Source organism: Paramacrobiotus metropolitanus, unplaced genomic scaffold (assembly GCF_019649055.1).
Source record: "Paramacrobiotus metropolitanus isolate TYO unplaced genomic scaffold, Prichtersi_v1.0 Parri_scaffold0000102, whole genome shotgun sequence".
Lineage (NCBI taxonomy): Eukaryota > Metazoa > Tardigrada > Eutardigrada > Parachela > Macrobiotidae > Paramacrobiotus > Paramacrobiotus metropolitanus.
In genome coordinates, this window is record NW_026570322.1 from 139,030 (window position 1) to 159,590 (window position 20,561).

General features: G+C 44.1%; 2 protein-coding genes across 3 annotated transcripts; one reads left to right on the forward strand and one right to left on the reverse strand.

The window, feature by feature from the left end:
- Nucleotides 1–543: 543 nt before the first annotated feature.
- LOC129597264 (acidic proline-rich protein PRP25-like) lies at nucleotides 544–1,107 on the reverse strand. Its single transcript, XM_055494746.1, has one exon. The coding sequence runs from the start codon at nucleotides 1,105–1,107 to the stop codon at nucleotides 544–546; it is 564 nt and encodes a 187-aa protein (XP_055350721.1).
- Nucleotides 1,108–2,648: 1,541 nt separating this feature from the next.
- LOC129597289 (uncharacterized) lies at nucleotides 2,649–5,683 on the forward strand. Of its 2 annotated transcripts, XM_055494773.1 has the most exons (4): nucleotides 2,649–2,803; nucleotides 2,962–3,044; nucleotides 4,036–4,649; nucleotides 4,970–5,683. In XM_055494773.1, the coding sequence occupies exons 3-4, from the start codon at nucleotides 4,535–4,537 to the stop codon at nucleotides 5,524–5,526; spliced, it is 672 nt and encodes a 223-aa protein (XP_055350748.1). In that variant the 5' UTR covers nucleotides 2,649–2,803; nucleotides 2,962–3,044; nucleotides 4,036–4,534; the 3' UTR covers nucleotides 5,527–5,683. The 2 variants fall into 2 exon arrangements, with proteins under 2 accessions (XP_055350748.1, XP_055350747.1); XM_055494772.1 differs by having other exon boundaries at nucleotides 2,649–3,044.
- The last annotated feature ends 14,878 nt before the right edge of the window (nucleotides 5,684–20,561 follow it).

The following is a 20,561-nucleotide window of genomic DNA, read 5'->3' on the forward strand; positions in this document are numbered from 1 at the left end:
TTTTTTATTCGGCTGCTATCGATCTCTTGCGCTTAATTCCCGTGCATTTATTTTCTAAAATTGTGAAAATAAATAACTGATTCTCTTGTTTTTAACTGTAATATTTCCCTCTTAATTGTTATATGAAACTGCAGATCGTTTTAGCTACTGTACATGTATTTGACTTCTTAGGATGCTGGCCTGGCGCGATGTTTTGTGTCTGGAATTGGTGACTTAAAATGTACTTGAAAGAAAACAGTTTTTTATATAGTTATACTGTATAGTAAAAAGCTAAAAATGTAATTACTGTGGTCAGACAAAAACAACACGCTGAGGTGGATTTTCTGGAACAACTCAAACATACGCCACGTCAACACAAAATAGTTAACTGATTTTCGAGGCCTTCAAATAAAGGTCACAATTTCTGGCTGCTTTGCTCGTGTGCCGCCGATATAATCTTTATTAGAACATTTATTAATAATTTATTGATACAACTTTAAATCACAAATACCGGTACATTATAATTAATTCTGTAAGCAGTGCGCTCATTTAAACGTGCTGGCGTTAAAGGGGGGTTACAGGGCCGTTCGGGGAAATTCCTTGAGCGTTGCCAGCTTGTTGGTTAAAGTTGTATGGTACTTGCTGGTTAAAGTTTTGCGGGACTTGTTGGTTAAAGTTTTGTGGGACTTGTTGGTTGAAGTTTTGTGGTTGTTGGTTATTCGAGGGTCCGGGGAAAGGGGCACCGTTGATGTTGCCACCGTTGGGAGGAGAAGGAGGTGGCATACCGTTAACGCTGGGTCCAAAGTTGCTGCCACCCTGGGGCGGCGGGAACGGGGGTGGCATGCCGTTAAAGCCCGGTCCAAAGTTGCCGCCACCCTGAGGCGGAGGGAAGCTGGGGAACACACCGTTGGTAGGTCCGAAGTTGTTGACACCCTGAGGCTGGAAGCTGGAGGGCATACCGCTCACGGATTGGAAGTTGGTGCTACCCGGGGCACCGATGAACTGGCCAGGCGTAGGATTGAAGCCGTTCACTCCCGCATCAGGTAGCGGAAAACTTCCGTTCGGTCCCGTAGAATTGAACGTCAGGATCATAGAGCTGTTAATGGCAACAGGGATGGATCCGTTCATTGGGTATGAAAAGGGCGGATTGCTGAAGTTTCCGTTAAATCCTGGCCCAAATGGATGGCCGGGGAAACCATGGAACGGTCCATTAGGATGTCCCTGGAACGGTCCTCCTGGATGTCCCTGGAAAGGTCCTCCTGGGTGTCCTTGGAAGGGTCCTCCTTGATGTCCTTGGAAGGGTCCACCATGTCCCTGGAAACCGTGACCCGAAGGCTTTCCACCAAACGGTTTCTTTCCACCAAAACCAAAAGCTCCGCGGCGACCGCCCTTATGACCTTTCTGTTCGTATTTGACTTTGAAGTCCTTCTCCACGGTCACTTTGACGGGGCACCAGAGGCGAGCTTCTTGAGGAGGATGGCTTTCAGGGCCTTTCCGAATTTGCCCTTACCGAACTTGCCCTTACCGAATTTGCCGGGTTTGCCGTGGGGGCGACCGTGGGGACGACCGTGCGGGCGGCCTTCCAACATTCCCGGATGATCTTGCGCTTGCACTTCACCGCTCCCAGATTCGCTAGATTCGGAATCACTGTCCGAGTCACCATCTTGATTACCGTCCTCATGGCTGTCCGACTCGGAGCTGGATTCCGACGAGGGACCACCTGGGTGACCGTAGTGTTGGGGAGCACCTCCCGGATGACCTGGATGGTGTTGAGGAGCATGGTGTCCACCGAACTGATGGTGTCCGGGGTGGTTAGCTAGCGATCCGTTGTGAGGATGTCCAACGTTCCCGTGTGATTGGTTACCGGCGGTTTGAGTGAAGTCAACAATGGTGGTGTTGTTGAGGGTCGAGTTACCGGTGAAGGTGGTGTTGCCGGTCACGGTGTTGTTGCCTGACACAGTGCTGTTATCCAGGGTACCGTTCTTCTCGGCATTGTGATGGTTGTGGGGTCGCGGCCAGGCTGGGCGGTCCGGGCGAGCGTTCCCGTTAGAGAACAACTCGTGCTGTTTGCCTGCCGAACGGGTCTGTTGGGCGCCACTATCATCCGATGATGTGGGCAGTACCAGTCCCGGTGGCAGTTGGTGCGCCGTGGCGCAGTAGACGAAGAACGCCGTGACTATGAGAAACTTCATCTTGGAGGCGGTAATCCGGACACAAATGGAACAAATTAAAATACCTGACTGACAATTACAAGTTCCGTGTTGCCGGTTTTATAGGAAGGTCTGCAGTCAGCACTAATGCGTGGTCATTTTGCTAAACCAGGAATGTGCGAGTTTCACATGTATCCGTGTTGGGACTTGCGGTTTCAAGTACCTAATGTCGTCTATTACCCGAAAATCCACTTTTATTTTCTGCTGATTATGCCGCGAAACGTCAAGTGCGTACGCAAATTGCCGGCCGGTGTAGTAGTTGTTATTTGGACAGGGTTTTGCATTGTAAAGGAATTCACGTTTTCGGCACATGATGCTGCAGTAACATTCTACATCGCAATGACTCCGGAAACCGGACGCGATCTACAGAGTTTTCGATTAAGTGGACCATGGACGCTGTTGCTGAGTTTGTCAGTTTTGCAATATTTTTATTAACAGTGTGAATAGACATTTCGTACCAAATCTGGATTTTCTACCATGAATTGTTAATTTACTCTTGCAAAGGCTTTGTAGCGCGCCCATCCGAGCTTTTAATTAATTTTCGAAGTTTTTATAATACTGGGATCATGCAATATCACACAGGATTGGACCAGTTAATTAGGATTACGTATTATGTATGTTTTAACCGGAGAGACCATAGCAGTTTCGTTTTTTAACCTTCGATCTTTATTTGCTGTTAAAATGCCACTGTCACAGCAAGACTGGTTAATTATGTGTGAAAATTATGTGACAATTGTGTTGAGTCTGAATTATGATATTTATTACTTCATAGTTTGTGAGGCATCGCAGTTCGGTTAAATGTGACCACGTGGCTTAATGTGCTTCCAGCGGCAGCGACATTATTGGACCCTACCGGTAAAAAACTTTAGTTATAATTAGAAGAGCAAGAAAACCGCGTCACTTTGATGTTGGAATTAAGAATCTCTTAGCAAACCCAAATTCATCTGATAGCTGAGTAAACCAAGAACAATAAAAAAAAACAAGATTGAGTAGTGACGTCTGTGTCACAGCGCTTCACGCTTAGCGGATTACAGATTATTTACGCGGGTCAGCCTAAACCGAATAAGAATTCCGAATTCGAATATTCGAAACGAACGCGTGTCTACCGATGGACACACGCTCGTAATCGAGTTCGGGTTCCTAACTAAACTGGCATTTAAATTGGTGACTAAATTACTGAATTGTAGTTCGGGATATACTTACAAATTAATAAGACAGGAAAGACTAAAGCTCAACAGCTCTGAAAATTTTGTTTCCACCATTTTGGTTCAAACCGCCACTCTTTTGCTAAGCCCCGGTAGAAAACGAGAAATATTAATGAATGAAAAGTAAAAACAAAGTAAAAACAAACAAAGAGTACAAACAAATAGTTCCGGTATGCCCCTGATCGTGTTTTCATATTAAGGTCAAAATGTGTAGGATTATAGAGAAATATATAGGTAAATTATTTGCATGGTCGCAATCCGCATGGCGTTCGTTACAACGTGGAGAATATATGAGTAGATAAGTCGTTTTGCGCCCATTATAAACTTTCCATTGCTTTTGTTAGTTTGTTTAATCAGCCAAAAATGTTCAATCAGTCTGTCGTTTTGCAATCAACCAAAAATTGTTTTCTTCTCGTTGTGTGGGTGTTTTCTGCTGGGCGAGTAATCTCGCTCTGGATGTGTGCATCAATAAACTCCAGTTTCCTGTTCACGTTCACATGGGTTGTTATTTACTTAGGTAGGCGAGATCTAACATGATGTACAAAATTATTAATAACATAGGAATAGGTATTAAAGTCGTATAGCTCTTGCTAGTACGAGTCGTACAAGTGCACCGACTCATCCATGTGCACATTCTACAGGTAGCGCACATCCAACGTCTTGTACACCGCTAAACTGCTGAACGTTAACAAGTTGTTCAATACACTGCATAAGTGGAGATCACTCACTCCGGGTTTGTCTTAAATTGTGGAGGTGTGCAATAAAGACTGTATGAAAACTCCCTTTCATGATCATCCTCCCATGACCATAACCTTGAAAAATTTCCGGATTGCTCGAACTCCGCCATGAATACAATGGATCACGCGTCAGGAAACGTTTGTATGCAGATATGCACTTGGCAGATTCGAAATGTACAGCACATCACCGGCGTCTTATAAAGCAAGTCCGCCCTTGGCAAAAGTGCCAGTTAATTGTCGATCATCATCAACTCGCATCGGCGGGTGTTGGACAGCTTAACCTTTCTCTGGAGGGTCAGTCGATAATAATTTTCACCAGCAAAGGAAGATTTAGGCTTTTAAAGGGTACACGGTGCCTCATTTTTACAAAGCTGGTGATTACGCTATTGAATCTGGCTTTACAATGAATATATTGTGGAATTTTTTGAAAGATACGCGGGTTTTGTTGGCTCTTTCCATCGTGGAGGTCATTCTAGCAGTAGCAGGATTTGGCGCGAATTACTACAACCTCTTTTATGGTAAGAAGCGGAGTAGATATTTTCATTTTTTATAACTGAGAAGCTGAAAAATTCTTGCTTAAATTTGCAAAACGTTCTACTTTCTCCACTTTTTGAAAGCCTGGTTATACCTGACCTTTGGACTTTTTTATAAGCTTAGAAATTTAGGCTTAAATTTTGCAAAACGTTCTATCTGTACTTTCACCATTCTTTGAAAACTTGTTTATACATGACCTGCGCACTTCGTTTTTATTTTTTATTTTTGTTTCTCGAAGAGAGCTGCCACGTGACATTAGTGCAGCCCTCATGCATCCTGTAATCGCTGAATGTATCGCTTTCAGGGGTGCTGTGGACGGACGCCATGTTTCCTATCTTGCAGTTTCTGGGGTTCATCATGTCCATTCCCGTGTACGGTTTTCAGTTGGGGAACGGCATCTATCTCATCGTGTATTGTACCCGTGTCTTGTGCGGCCACCGAGACCCGGCACGCTTCGGTAGTTATCTCGCTGCGGAACGGAACAGGGGGGTGTGCGGATGCTGTGCAGTTTTCCTGGCACTGGTGCTCCTTGCTGGACCCATGGAGTTTGCGTTTCATGCCGACCCGTTCGTCCGGTCACTGGGCGTGTGGGGCGCAGCCTCCTACACGTTCCAGGCGGAGTTTCCCGGACAGTTGGTCATGCTGGGGTGGATTGTGGTACACGCTGTCGCTTTCGTCGTGGCAGTGCTTATTGCCTGGGGTAGCGCTAATGTTTACCAGGAGCTGAAAGGCGAGACAAATTCTTTGGACCACTCGGGATCCCAGAATTCAGCACCGCCACTATACAAGAAAATTAACAGCGATCCCATTCCAGATGCTTGCTCTACGGAATGTCTGTTGTCCAACGCAGTCGCTTCCTAAAAGCATGGATTGGCGTTGAATGCGCAGTCAACTACGCCGAAGGTTTATTGAAAACTTTTATTTGTGTGTTATAACGCTGCCCTGTCCAGTTATCCTTTGGAAATAGTATAGTACAACAAAATACATTTTTATACTTCGCACTTGCATTATTTATTTCCATAAAAATACTAACATAAATTTTATTTGTTTTGCATCTTGACGAATAATATGTATTCCGATATGTTTTACTGTGGAAAAATGTCACGATGCATGTACAGTACACATACAGATATGATAGCTTCGATTTAATTCGCGTTATCGGGTCGTAAACTTTTTACAAATTCGTCTTATTGTTGTAATACTCGTATCAAAATTATGATGAATCGGTTTTAGCTAAAATACACCGAATCAACTAAACTACATCGAATCTGATAAGAGGAAAAAATGAAAGTCGTTTTCAGTATTGATGTATCCTTCACCCATGAGTGTCATCTTAAATCTTGCAGTTATACAATACGGTCAACACCCACCAATGCCACTTTGTCCTGATATGTTCATAAATGTACAAACGAGGTTTGGTGTTCATTGTAGTGTTGTAACAACTAAAACAAGAAGTTTTCAGCAAATTTATTTAGCCGTAATTACAAACCAGTCTTAAATTTTTGTAGCACTGTATTGCCCGAAGCTAAGAAAACTGCATATCTCCGCCGGCGTAAAATTTATGTTCACGCAATGCAGCCGTCTGCGTGCGCATGGTTTATGCGCTTGGAAATTTCAGATTTAAATGCCTGCATATGTGACGAACGGTGCCGTGAAATTACGCCAATCATCACAATTACATTGCTTGATACCGTAGTTATTACCGGTTCCAAATCCATCGAAATTCTGAACGAACGCAAGATTGTGCAATAATTAATTTAGGCAGAATCGGAAGTATCGCAACATGATTTCCACCATGAATACAGTGATAAGAGTATTTGGTATAATTTTGCTGCGAAACATCGTTTCGACGTACGCTGCCATACTACCGGATAGTAAGATAAGAAACGCTTTTAATTTACATAGTAAATGATTTCTACCAACATGTGATTTCTGTTAAATTGTGAATAATTATGCAATAGTCACCAATAAATAAAATAAGGTGCATTTCCCTTATCAAAAACGGTTAAACCAGCAAAAACAAAAGCTTAGAGCAGGAAGAGTAACATGGAAATTGTGAAGACAGATAACTTTTGATTATAAACGCGATATTGTTAAGTGCTATGTATTTATACTCACGTTCAACGCAAATAACAATTTTTACTTTGTATAACGTTATGTTCACAGAGCAGCATGAAGCGTAAGATAGCAAAAGCGTACAATTGCAAAGCGTTTCCTGCAAGAGGCCGTTAAGCTCAATGTAGAATGTCAGCATCCTGACAACGGTCACACTGGACATGTCGTTTCTACACCGTGATCTTCATTTCGACGGATTCATAGGACGGTGGTGGCATGTTTCGTCCATCCGAGTGGTCGAGCAGTCCCTGTTTTTCGTTGGTGGACGCAGCCTTCGGATCGTTGCTGACGGGACCATAATGCGAAGCGGCAAGGCATACCACAACCATACTGGCGATTAGCGTCAGAAGCGATCCGAGCATGACAAACTGTCCGGTCCGGTCAGCATCGACGACATGGTGGATGGTGCCCCGGACGCCCAATTTGGAGATGTACCAATCCGAATCAAACGCTATCACACAGAACCATGCAAAAATCATGGCCCCCAGGCAGACGCCGCAGATCTGGCTGCAGGCAGTGAACATTTCACGGTCGGCGATGGATGTCGGATCTCGGTGGCCGCGATGTACTTGCACACCGGCCTCCATGAAACACATCCCGGCTGCCAGCTGTCCCAAGTACACTGGGATGGAGAGGACAAAGGCTAGGATTTGTAAAATCGGAAAATGGTTGGCCGGTGCCAGCGCTCCTGAAAGAAAATTGTTCCACAGATTGAAATAATATCAATGATTGTGATGCATGCAAATAATCTTTGGCACGTTTTCTTCAGGAAATCTACACGGAGCCATAAATATATTGACCAGCACCATCTGAACCAGTAAATATTTGCGCTGAATAATTTATTTTGGGAACGAAAGCTGCACATTCTTCTTATCTTATACATGTTGCAGAGTTTTGATGGTTTTATAAATTTGGCAAGACAGATGATCAAGACTTCGATGTGGTTGTTACAGTGCCAACAATGCGAACAATTATTGGATGTTAATTTAACTTGCTAATAAGCCGCGCTCTACTCTATATCCTGTACGTAGTACCTGTCCTACAAAGTGGTAAAGGTCACGATTGTGACTGATATGCTTGCGATGATATCATCGATGAAATGTAATCCGCCTTGCCTTAGCCAGTCGGTCGATAACTGTTGAGGGAATGCCAATCTACAATTTGCATATCACATCTATATTATGCTGTTATTTTTTATATTAGTTATTTTAGCAGGTAATATTCTTTGCGCCATGCTGATAACAGATCATTTAGCCGCATTTATAAAACCGAGATATCGGACAAAAACTCCAAAAAATGGAGCCGTTAGCGGTCTCAAAGCATCATAATCCGCCATGACCTTGCTCCACTATATCAGTGTTCTTGTTAAGGTGTAATATTCAGAACTAGGGATAAACGTATTATGTATTTATAAATGGATGGCCAATGTCAAAACGACGGCGGAATTTTCTGCCGGCCGAAATTAAGAATTTTTCAGGTCAAAACGACGGCGGAATTTTCTGCCGGCGGAAATTTTGTCAGGTCAAAAAGACGGCGGAATTTCTCGTGGTCAAAATGCCGGCGGAATTTTTGTAACTTTTTAATTTCATTTACTGTGCATATTTAAAAGCAATTTGGAAGAAAAATGTATCTTACATAGATTCGGGCGCTGCGTTATCAATATAAGCCTCTTTTTCCGGTCGCATGTATGTACAGTCTGTATGTGCGTTGTTGCGTTTGCAGTTTGCTTAGAACGCGCGGATGAGTTCAAGAGAATACCTGAGCCGCGCAAAAGAGACAAACAACTAACAAGGTGTCTGACAATGGCTCTGTGGCGATGACACTGAGGTGTGATCTAGTCTGATCACTTTGGAGCTTTTCCTGGGAAGACTCACAACTTCTCTGAATGTAGACTGGCACAGCTAACTCAAACGAAGAATCTCTACGCGCAGAGACACACAGAAACCGCGCCGATCGACGCATTCTTGCGGCAGAAGCGGCTGCACCACAAAATTTATTATTCTTTCACGCGCAGCGCGGCAGCCGCTGCGGTTTGTTTTAAAAAATTGGCATCTGCAGACTTTTGCGAAAACAGACTAGTGCATTACCTGGTTATTACATTATCTGGTATCTTAATACTGGCATGGAGGAAGGTTTCGAAACGGATGACGCCGGCGGCAATGAAAGCGAACATCCGGCGTTAGTAACACAGTTTAGTTTTACTTAATTTTTTATTAGACAATTCTGCGGTAAATATTATACTTATAATTATTTGTGTTAATGCGGCTATGTCGTGCTCATTGGATATTTAGATATTTATCGGAGATAGATACTGCCAATTATATCTGTCTACCGTAAAAATATTGCTGTTAAACGCTTAAAGAAAGCAGGCGTTACGCACTCACTTTGCAATTTGCATTGCATTACATTAAGCAAGAAGTTGCATGGCACACTGACTACGCGCAAAATATGCTCGCGCGCATAAAGTTCCCATTGTGTTATTAAATCAGTATTCTTTCAAATTTAAATAACATAAGCGATTATATTGCCCATGTCCACAGTTTAACGATAATAATACTATTAGTATTTAAGGTGATTTTGTTTTTTAACTTTAAAAACGCATTTAGTGTTCAGTGATCATACATGCTAAATGTAATAATTTCTTAGCTTCGGCACACTATGGTATTTCAAGCCCCACCCTACGATGAGCCAAAAGAGGCGTCGAGAATTTTGCTTGGACCTCATCGACCGTGACTACGAGACACCCAACCAGGAGCCCTTCGAGCCCGTAACTACGATGCCGATGGCCTTTCAAAACGCCATAGGTGATGGAATATTCCTGGCACAAATGGGTCGGAAGACACCGGAACTACTCTGAGTCCCGATGGCTGCGGCAGATGAAAAATAATGGAAGCACAGAGACTGGGGATGTATACACCACCTACTATCTCAATATTACTTGCCGGACATTTCATAAATACGCACGTGTCAGCACTTTTTTGTTATTTTGATAGCTTGTTTAGCGGCCCAATGAGGATTAACTGATTGGTATTCGAGTACGTACGTATGTCTTTTTGTCATTGTTTTTGTTTGCTTGCGTTTTTTTTTAATTTTTCAACCTTTTTGAGTTATAGTTCTCGTTTGTTGTTGTTAACTGCCTATCTGCCGAACGATGAAGCATGTTTTGGAATTAGCAGAAGCAGAAGTTTGTTCTCTAGCAGAAGTTTGTTCTCTGTTCTCTCCCTTCACTCTAGTACCATGGGCACCTCGTGCCCATGGTACTAAAGTGAAGGCCGGACGCCATCACTCTAGTACCATGGGCACGAGGTAAACCACTGGCTGTAGATGTTACCTGCGTTGACACACTCGCGGCCTCCTATATTGATCGCACCTCCGTGAATGCTGGAGCCGCAGCGGAGCAAGCCGAAAGGGGAAAGTTATCGAAGCACAGTTGGCTGATGCCACGATACGATTTCGTTGCGGCTGCGTTTGAGATTCACGGACCGTGGAGCGGTGGCACTAAGAAACTTGTGGACAAGGTTGGAAGCTACCTAATATCTGCCACTGGCCAGAAACGCGCCAAAGAGTTTTTTCGGCAGCGTTTGTCTATACAGATACAGCGCGGGAACGCGATATGCGTTATGGGCACGATTCCCGAGCAGGACAGTATAGAAGAATTTTTCTTGTTGTGATTGGGGTGTATCTGCCGCGGATCATTGTTTCATTGTTTTCCGTTGTAATATAATGGCGGTTCTTGTCATAGGAGTTCTTTATGACTTAGCGTTAAATTTGTCGGTATTTGTCGAAAAAAACAGAACATTACCCCCGAAGTTTGTTTGACACGAATACAATACACAGATACATAACACATAGAATGTCCAGATTGTGCTTACTGCATGACTTAGTTTAACAATAAGTTGGTTTTGTATCAATTCGTGATTGCCTTAAGAATGAATGTTCAGGAAATTCCGCCGACATTTTGACCACGAGAAATTCCGCCGTCTTTTTGACCTGACAAAATTTCCGCCGGCAGAAAATTTCGCCGTCGTTTTGACCTGACAAAATTTCCGCCGGCAGAAAATTCCGCCGTCGTTTTGACATTGGCCTAAATGGATCAACAATGCTGAATTATTGCAGATGGATCTGCGTTACCGATCGATCAGAAAGCGAAACCGCTTAAATAAGTCCGCGATGACATCATCGCAAGCACATCAGTCGCAATCGTGACCTTTACCGCCTTGTAGGACAAAATTAATATTACGCAAGGCGAATAAAGGAGACACTCACTTATACGCAAATGGATTAATATCAGCTGATTATTCACATCGCTGGCGCTGTGTCAACCACATCGAAATGTTACTACCTGTTTTCCATCAAATTTAAATCTTTTGCGAAGTGCATGAGATGCATGCATGTATTTACAACTCGGAAACCACCGGTAGACCACAGCTGTTATTAATGGCTAATTCCAGAAATATTAAACTCGACGAAATTTGGATGGTTAAGGAGGGAGTAGCGAAAGTAAATCCAACGAAAAAAAATTTCTTAAAGAAACTTTTAGTTCTTGTGTCTAATATTGCCTACGGCTGCACTTTGCCAGGAATACGTAACGACATCAGGATATAACCCGATTCTTACCATAGAAGAGGCTGTAGAAATTTGCGGCGAATCCCAGAATGGTCAACAGGATCTCCACGATGGCAAATGCCAGCATATTGTTAGGATTTCCCGGTCGTTTCGGTGGTTTCTCCATTGGACAAGCGGGCTAAACAGGCGAGCGCTTTAACTAAATCCATTCACTGTCGTTTGTATTGTCCGGGTTCGATGACTGAACTGCGAGCGAACTGGTTTCGAAAATTGTAAAAAGAATGATTTTAAACTGCCGAATGCTACAAAGTTGGGCTGAGCTATTGATCGGTTTTCTTACACCATCACCAATTTAGTATAGTACGTACTCGAAAGACCAACTGCTGAACAACACATTCACGTTATACTACCATGTTAAAAGTACTCGAAAATATGTACTATATATGTAATATGTAATATATATATGTAATATGTAATATGTAATATGTTAGTATATGTAATATGTAAAATGTGTAATATGTAATAAATATGTAATATGTAATATGTAATATGTAATAGGTTAGTAAATATATGCATTATATAATATATGTAATATGTAATATGTTAGTATATGTACTCGAAAAGTATACTACCATGTTACCTCGAGAAGTTACTTGTGCAGCGAGCCAATCAGTAGATTTTGTATTAAACGACGTCACAACTCTCGAATGAATCGATGATTCGCAATAATAGTAAACAAATGTTTCTAAGCTGCGCTGTAGCCGTTGTAATGTACGATCGTGCCTTTCTACATTGATCGGTAATCGTAAAGCTAGTCAAACGATGATGTCCTTGAATGTCAACCTGGGTTAACAAACATTAGCGGAAACAGCGTAACGGGAGAACTGAAACGGGAAAGCAAAGGGCATTTCCGCTGCTCCGCCAGAGTGTTATAGTTTATCGAAATACTGTGCTTGTTTAGGGGCACATTTCAATGATCATGCGCATTTGATACTTCCGTCTGAGTGCAGGTAGGTGTTTTCTGATAACGTCAGAGCATTTTTTGTGGTACGATTGTTTGAATGCTTCGCAAGCACCTGCGTGAACCTGCGTAGATGGTTGGAGCAAGCACTTCCGGAAAGAAGAGCATAAGTGCAAAGCGGGGAAAATTAAACACAAGATAAGCTTGGCGCAGTTAACGATGTATTCGAGAAACGCCGACATGGTTTTGAGGCATATGGCCAGCCTCGGCTCGGCCGCGGAGTCTCGTGGAAGACGTCAGAACATGCTCGGCCACCGGAAGGTCGTATACGTGTTATCGCGAGCAGTGCCACCTAATCCGTGGCCAGGTGACCCCCTGATTCGTGGCCAGGGGTCGAAGACACCTGATTCGTGGCCAGGTGATACCCTGATTCGTGGCCAGGGAGTGAGCTGGATCCTGATACTGGCCAGGATGTTGCGGCTGCCTTCCGGTGCGGTTCTGTGCGTACCATAGCGAGAGAGCAGCGCGAGTGAGGAGGTGCCCCAAACAGATGTGGTACGCGCAGACTTTGCGGGCGAATGTAGCGCTTGAACGAGGACGACTTCCATTGTCCCCGTTCACATATAACTTCCGTGGACAGGCCATCAGCGGCGGCCGAAGTGGCGCCGCCAATTCGAAAGGAATGTGATGAGTAGCGGCCGTGATCCTCCCCATCTGGAAGGGTTATCTTCCGTGCACGCGTAAGGTCAAAGCGCGTGAGAAAGCGGCCGCTGCTGTTGATAAAGAATGGCAGGTAGGGAGGCTGTCGATGCTGACGTTGCTGTGCATAGGTAACACAGGCATTGTAGATGATCGGCGCTTCGCTAGCGGACATGGACAGTGTGGTTCCTTTCCTGTGCTGGTCTGTTTTTGACTGTTTAATCGAAAGCTGCAGCACAGTGTCGTTCCAGTACACGTCTTGCATCAGGAGGTAGCCGACGGGTTGAAAGCAGTCGGGGATAGCGAAGTCAGTTCCGAAACGCGGAGGAGGAAACGATGAGCCATCGTAAAGGCGGCCCAAAACATTTGCTGGTCGTATTGAATTAGGGACGTTAGGTGCAGTCTGCTTGGAAGGCGTCCCAGCAGTTCGGAAGTCACCGGTAGGCGCTGGTCTGGTTGTGTTACGGTCGTCTGGCGGGCACCTTCTACAATCTGCTTCAGTCTGGGATTGGCTGTCGGGTCTGGCATGTTTCGCGACAAGTGGTACCGGGCTACAGCGGATAAATAAACATTTATGGTCGAGGATGAGGACTTCCGGTTGAACAGGTGCGCTACATAATCTTCAACAGTCTCTTGAGGTGCGGGCCATGGCTTTCTCTTCGTTAATCTGCAAAACTGCTCGAAGCTTCGCTCTCCATTGGCGTAAGCTCTTCGGGTAGCAGGAGCCACTTCGGCGGTGAAAAGGTCACCCGCGGTGAGATGGTTATTGGAGGCTCTTTCCCCGTCAGGAACGGTCGCAGTCGTGTAAGCAAATCTGGCGGTTATATGCCGTCGACATTCGCCAGCGGATGGAGTTGACGGAAACGTTGCAACTGCAATCGGGATAACGCGTCAGCAATATTGTTATCGGCACCCGCGACGTGCGTTATTTTTATCACAAAATTAAACTGAGCAGTTACAGAATGAATTCTACGTATAAGCTCCATCACCGCTTGGTTCCTGCAACTGCTTGACGACCATGTCTGAACTGTTCCTGTATTATCGCTGTGGAACATAACACGTTTCCCATGAAACTTTTTATTCCACACAACACCTGCTACATAAATCGGGTACATTTCGAGAAACGTTATTGGCGGGCTCAACTTAAGCAGCCACGTCGGCCATCCTCCGTGAAAATATTCATTACCGAGTACTCCTCCATAACCTATCGAGCCTGCTGCATCAGTGTACAAGTGCAGTACACTGACTGGTAGCCATTCTGGCTCCACAAACCCGGCCGTCCCGTTCCATGCCGGCAAGAACTGTCTCCACCACGCGATATCGCGACGGAAACCGTCGGTCAACGTAATTCTGTGATACAGCCGGTTTACTTTACAGCTAAGCTCGATCTTGCGTCTCAGAAAAATTCGGCTTGCAGGTATACATTTTGTCACAAAAGATAACTTTCCAACAAGGCTTAAAAGCTCACGCTTTGTGCATTGCGTACACGCGGAAAAATTTTCGAGCAATGCCGTTAACTCAGCTAAACGAGCAGCAGATACTGATAGCGTAAATTTTTCGCTGTTGATTTTGACACGCAAAAATGCTATCACTGTAGCTGGGCCCACCAGATTTTTGTCATTTATGGAACGCCCAAATTACGCCAAATACTTGCATACTGACTGAACCTGCATCACTAATCTCTCACAAGCTGGACTTGCTGGTTTATCGCACATGAAATAATCGTCGAGAAAATGCAGAAATGTATCGCTACCAGTGCATTTTTTAAAAATCCACTCAAGCGCGCTAGCAAACGCGTCGAATAAAAATGGGCTTGATCGCAAGCCAAACGGGACCACTACATCATGGTAAAACATTCCTTCCCACTTGTATCCCAGTAGGTGCCAGTCGGCCGATCTAACTGGCAAATTACGGAACGCGCTTTCGATATCGACTTTCGCCATCAACGACCCTCGACCATGAAACATTTTAACTGCATCATATACTCCTATGTATGTGAACGAGTACTTATTTTTCGGGATATAGTCGTTCACGCTGAACCCAAATGCCTGCGACAGGTCCATTATTACCCGGTGGCCTGATGGTCTTTTTGGACGCAGCCCGAGCGGATTTACGACAAAATGCGGGTGCGTTTCCACTTGAAAAGGACCTTTCGTGTGGTGGCATTCACTTCTTTTATGATCATTGCTGTGATAACGTGTGGGTCAAGAAGAGCCGAGCGTGCGTTTGCGGTAAATCGGCGAATTTGCGGGCCTTCGTACCCGATGGCAAAACCATACCTGAAACCCTGTAACAGGAAACACACAGACTCACGGTCATTATGCCCTACCATTAGTTCAGCGAGTCTCTCGGCGGAAACGGGCACCGCTACTTCCGGCCTTAGCGTTGACATTAGCGGCGGCAGGCTTATGTTGGGCTGAATCGTGCTCGTGGATGGTGTGGTCGGCCGCCCTGCATGTTCCACATAGGATTTACGTACAATAACATTATAAAGTGCATAATATGCTCGTTTCCTTCCGTTTTCGGTACTAGTAACCCTTCAGCTGGGTTTCAGTGAACAACGGAAAAGACTGATACATGTGAAAAGCTGAACGCATTATACGTGTAATTACTGAATATAAGTTTTGGTTTAAAATTATTGTTACTGATTACTAATTTGCCAACAGAAACTGCAAACTGTTACTTAACATAGGTAAGTGCTCAAACTTCAGATCCTAAAAACGGTACCACAGAGGCCGCTATAATTACTAAATGTAATAAATAATTAGTACCGCAATGGCTCGAAAAAGACATTATGAATTTATAAATTTATTGAATTTATGAACTCATTTATTTAGCCTTTGTTCTATCGACGTATCAGTTAATGACCGTTGTTATCGCGCATTGAGAACGCCATGAAAAAAAATATCCTACAGTATAAAATACTGGGTTGCCTCAGGATCTTGGTTAGAATGTTCCTTGCTTCTGGCAGTAAAAACATTTATTAACAATTTGACCCGCAATACTGGAATAGTCAATTACTGGATTAGTTTTCAGAAATCGTTAGCGATCTTTACATTAATTCCCGTGGAATACGGTAATACTGTTAATGATATCTTGAGCATTATAATTGAAGTTAGCGTTTAATTGCTCACTTGTTTTAAAGATGCGAGAGAAACGCCGGCAAGAGCTACTCTCTTTCTGCACAGGACATTAAAGATTAGCCGCCGGACTTTGAGCGAACCGACGGATGCATTTTCTCCTCCTTCCTGGAATGTAGCACCAGCATGTATGCCAGCGAATCGCCTGCCTTTCCTGTTTGCGACGGTGTGCAAACTGCCTTTTTGCCTAAGGACTACCTAACCGTCAGTTCTATCTCATGCTGGCCTAGTTGTATCTATCGCATTGGTGTTTTCGGCATGTGCGAGTCCTTTGCCTGTTATCCTCACTTTTCGTGTGTGTCAGAACTGGATGTTGATCATTGAAAGTTAACGTTTGCAATTTTCCTGTTAATAATATGACCGGACGGCGCGGTAGGAGACCCAATGCGCCTGAACCACCTGCGGCACGGCCAGCTCGCGGCCGTCCACGTGCGCGCGTGAACCCTGTTACCCGTCCGACGACAACTGGAGAAAGTATTGACGCAGAAGACGCAGGAGATCTGGATGCTCGGATTGCCATGGCGAAGCAGCAGTTGCGGTTGTTGTTAGCGCAGAAGGCCGCGGACGTCATCCCTGTTTTGTCGACACCGTAGGCACCACAACCACTGCCTCCACAGCCACCACCGACGGAAACGACTATGCTGCTTCAGCTCATGATGAATTAGCAGAACCAGCTTGCCCAGCTTACTCAGAAAGTCAACGAGGCCCAGGCGACGCCATCCACCAGCACCGGAGCGAGTAACAGTAAAAAACCGCCCCCGTTGCCCGCTGGGTTCCCAATTGTCAGTGAGAAATGTCTTGAAGAGCTGTACGATCTCACGGTGAACGTTGACTTAGATAAGCTGCTTAGGGCGAATACCATTATGTCGCCGATTCAGGGAGAAGCTAAATTCGAGATTAGAGATGGAAACTTCGAGATGGAAACGTTCATTGTGTTTCGCCGTGTGCGCAGTTATTACCATCCAACTCTGCAGCAGCCGCTCGACTCCTACCATACCATTATAACTGAAATGGCAGGTGTCTACCTGCCGCCGGTGTGGTTGGAGTATGATAAGACCTTTCGTGCATGCCGCATCCGTGATGTCACTAACCATGATCAATGGAACCTGCTGGACCGCATGCAGCGCACTGCGCTGCATGCGCTCGGAATGCTGTGGCTGCGGTTATGCGTCTTTTTTGTCCTAAGCTGTACCTGCTGATAAAAATCAATAAAAATAATAAAAACAAATAAATATTTTCTGCCAGTGTATAGGGATGGCAAAATTTTTTTAGTAAACTAATTAGTGGTTAACCGTCACTAAAATTTGCGAAACTAATGATTTTAGTTTAGTGAATTTTAGTGACTAAAAGTTTTGACGAAGTTTTAGTTTAGTGAAGTGAAGTCTAGTGAAGTCTTGCCATCCCTACCAGTGTAGACCAGCGCTGCTCACTGGTGTTACCCATCAGTAGGGCAGGATTAGTAGGTTACCCGTCGATGATATCGCAAGCACATCGGCTACAATTATGACCTTTACTGCCTTGCACGACAGAACGTGCGGGGAATAGAAAGAGCATCGTATGCTCAAATTAGATTAACCTGAGCTGATTATTCGCATCGTTGGCACAATTGTAAAACTTGGCAGATCAGATAAGAGTGCCACTACCGGTCTCAAAGCATCATAATCCGCTATGACCTTGCTTTGCCATAGAAGTAATATTGTACATTTGTCGTTGTACAACAATAGTGTTAAACGTACTAAAAAAACGAAGATTGCTTACTAGTATTACCGATCGATTTAGAGCGCGGAACCGCTTAAAAAATGCAAAGGCGGCATCATCACAAGAATGTTAGTCACAACCATGACCTTTAACGCCCTGTAGGACAGATACTGCAAACGGGAAATGGTTTATACGCAAGTTAGATTAGAATCAAACAAATATTCGCATCTTCGGTACGGTGCTACCTCATCGAAATCTCGATTACCCCTCTCTTGTAAAGATTTATAAAATCATAAAATTTTGGCAAATGCGTATAAAACGGTTCAACGACCAGTACTACAAATTGTTATAAAGGGCCTATAATTGAAGAATTAAACTGGATGAATCGGGAAGATTAAAAAAAAACAGCGAAAGTAAATATAACCTAAACTTCTCGAAAACCTTTCAGTTCTAGTGCCGGATAATGCTTACAGCTTGAGACAGGAAACGACATCAGAGTGCACTTACAGCCTGATTCATACCGTAAAACAGGTTGTAGCCATTGGCGGCGAATCCCAAAAAGGTCAACAGGAATTCCGTGATGGCAAGTGCCAGAAAACTGTTAGGATTCCTCGGCAATCTTTCCATTTGACAATCGGGCTTAACAGACTAACGTCTACGCTAAATCAATCTAGTGTCGTTTGTATTGTCCGGTTTTAACGGCTGGAAATGCGAGCGAACTGGTTCCACAAATTGTTTAAAGGGTTGACATAATACACGTGTACTACTACCAACCTAACCGCAGTCAGCAAAGAAGGAACTCTGGAGATTGGTGTTGCCCTGCTGCCTACTTCCGTAAGCAACAGTGCAAAATACACGATTTTATCACACCACACTACTACACCACAGGAATACCGACGCGTTACTTCCGCCTAGGTACGCACTACTGCTTTCCCTAAACGAAGGTCACTCACAACACAAACACCAACAGGATCACAATGATGCTACTCACTTTAATCTTACTGATGTTCACCCAAACTCAGTCACACCGAAACTGCCGAATGCTAGCCGACGACGAAGCGCAGCTTCTAATCGGAGGCTGCCGATAAGAACACGGATCATACGCCATCGCTAGTACAACCGGGAGCACACGTACAAACGCACCGTAAACTCGTACAGCATAAAACCAATTATGTTAGGGTGATTTTAAACTGCAGAGCGAATGCTGCAAAATTATGCTCTTTTGATCAGTTTCCTTATCACCAGTTCGGTTGACTTACTCGAAAGATTAAGTGTAGTACAACGCATTCACGTTATACTACCATAACCTCTGTAGATAGTTATATGACAGCGAGCCAATCAGTAGATTTTGTATTAAACAACGTCACGACTCTCGAATGAATCGATGATTCCCAATAATGGTAAACAACTGTTACGAAACTGCGCCGTAGCCGTTGTGATGTACAGTCTTCTGCCTACCTCGGACGACCCTTAATGTAGAGCTGATCACCATAAAAATGTGATGCCCTTACACGTCATCCTGGGTTAACAAACATTAGAGGAAATGCGTAACGGGAGGACTGAGACGGGAAAGCAAAGATCATTTCCGCTTTTCCGCCGGAGTGTTAGTTTATTGAAGTAATGTGCCTGATTAGCGGCAGATTTTGATGGCCTTGCGCATTTGATACTTCCGTCCGAGTGCAGGTAGGTGCTTTCAGATAACGTCACAACATTTTTTGTGGTATGATTGTTTGAAAGCTTCGTAAAGACCTGGGTGAACTTGCATAGATTGTAGGAACAAGCACTTCCGGAAAGAAGGGCATAAGGGTAAAACGGGGAAAATTAAACACATAATACGCTTAACATAGTATCAGGTGGCTGCTGCCGCTGTTAACGATACTTATTTAATACTTTTAGTAATTATACCGCTCTTTATGGTATCGTTTTCAGGTTGGTAATCAATATTGTAACAGTGGCCTATCTGGCTACTTCCTAGTGGGGTGGCGATCAGCCTTTACGATTAAACGGCTGTTGGTGTGAAAGGTGGTACGACCGGCAACGATGCTGGCCGAGGACGCTTACTGATGTACACAATTACACAGGTGGCTCCGATTGGGATGACACAAGTTCATCCCAAGCGGTCAAACACAACAACGTAACTCAAGGCGTGTTTAATGACAAGGCGTTCAAGAAACGGAGCAAGGTTTACGGCAAGAGTTTCAGCAAGAGGAACAATCAAGCAGATGCAAGCTGTAGCAAGCTGAGCACAAGACTGAATTCTAGAAATTCATGAGAAGGGAAACTAGCCGGTAAAGTGGACACATTAATTCATAACGCGATGGAATGAATCATAACTGGGCGGTCTTATCGTTCGTACAAATACTATCGCTACAATATGTCCTTACGCTAAATAGAATGGTGGGTTCATTGACATGTAGGGTACTAGAACATGATTGTATAACAATGCATAACAATAAACTCTGCGTGGATTACTACTCGGCTACTACTTACTTTAAGATAAAAAATGAATTTACAGGAAGCTAATATCGGCCTCTCCTTACAAACTGTATAAGCTGGGACCAGTACTTCTATGTTATATTATGTACTTCGAATGGGATCCCTGGAGCATGTTTTTTACTGGCTTCTGCTTCGTCCCAACTAGCCGAATGGAACGTGTAGTCTGTAGGAACGTACTGTTGCTTACTTGTTAGCTCCTGTCGGTAAATTACATATAAGCT

Coding starts and splice junctions, on each gene's coding strand:
- LOC129597264 (XM_055494746.1), bottom strand. CDS start 1,107: ATGAACGGATCCATCCCTGTTGCCATTAACAGCTCTATGATCCTGACG.
- LOC129597289 (XM_055494772.1), top strand. CDS start 4,535: ATGAATATATTGTGGAATTTTTTGAAAGATACGCGGGTTTTGTTGGCT. Junction 4,650..4,969: donor TTACTACAACCTCTTTTATG/GTAAGAAGCGGA, acceptor TATCGCTTTCAG/GGGTGCTGTGGACGGACGCC.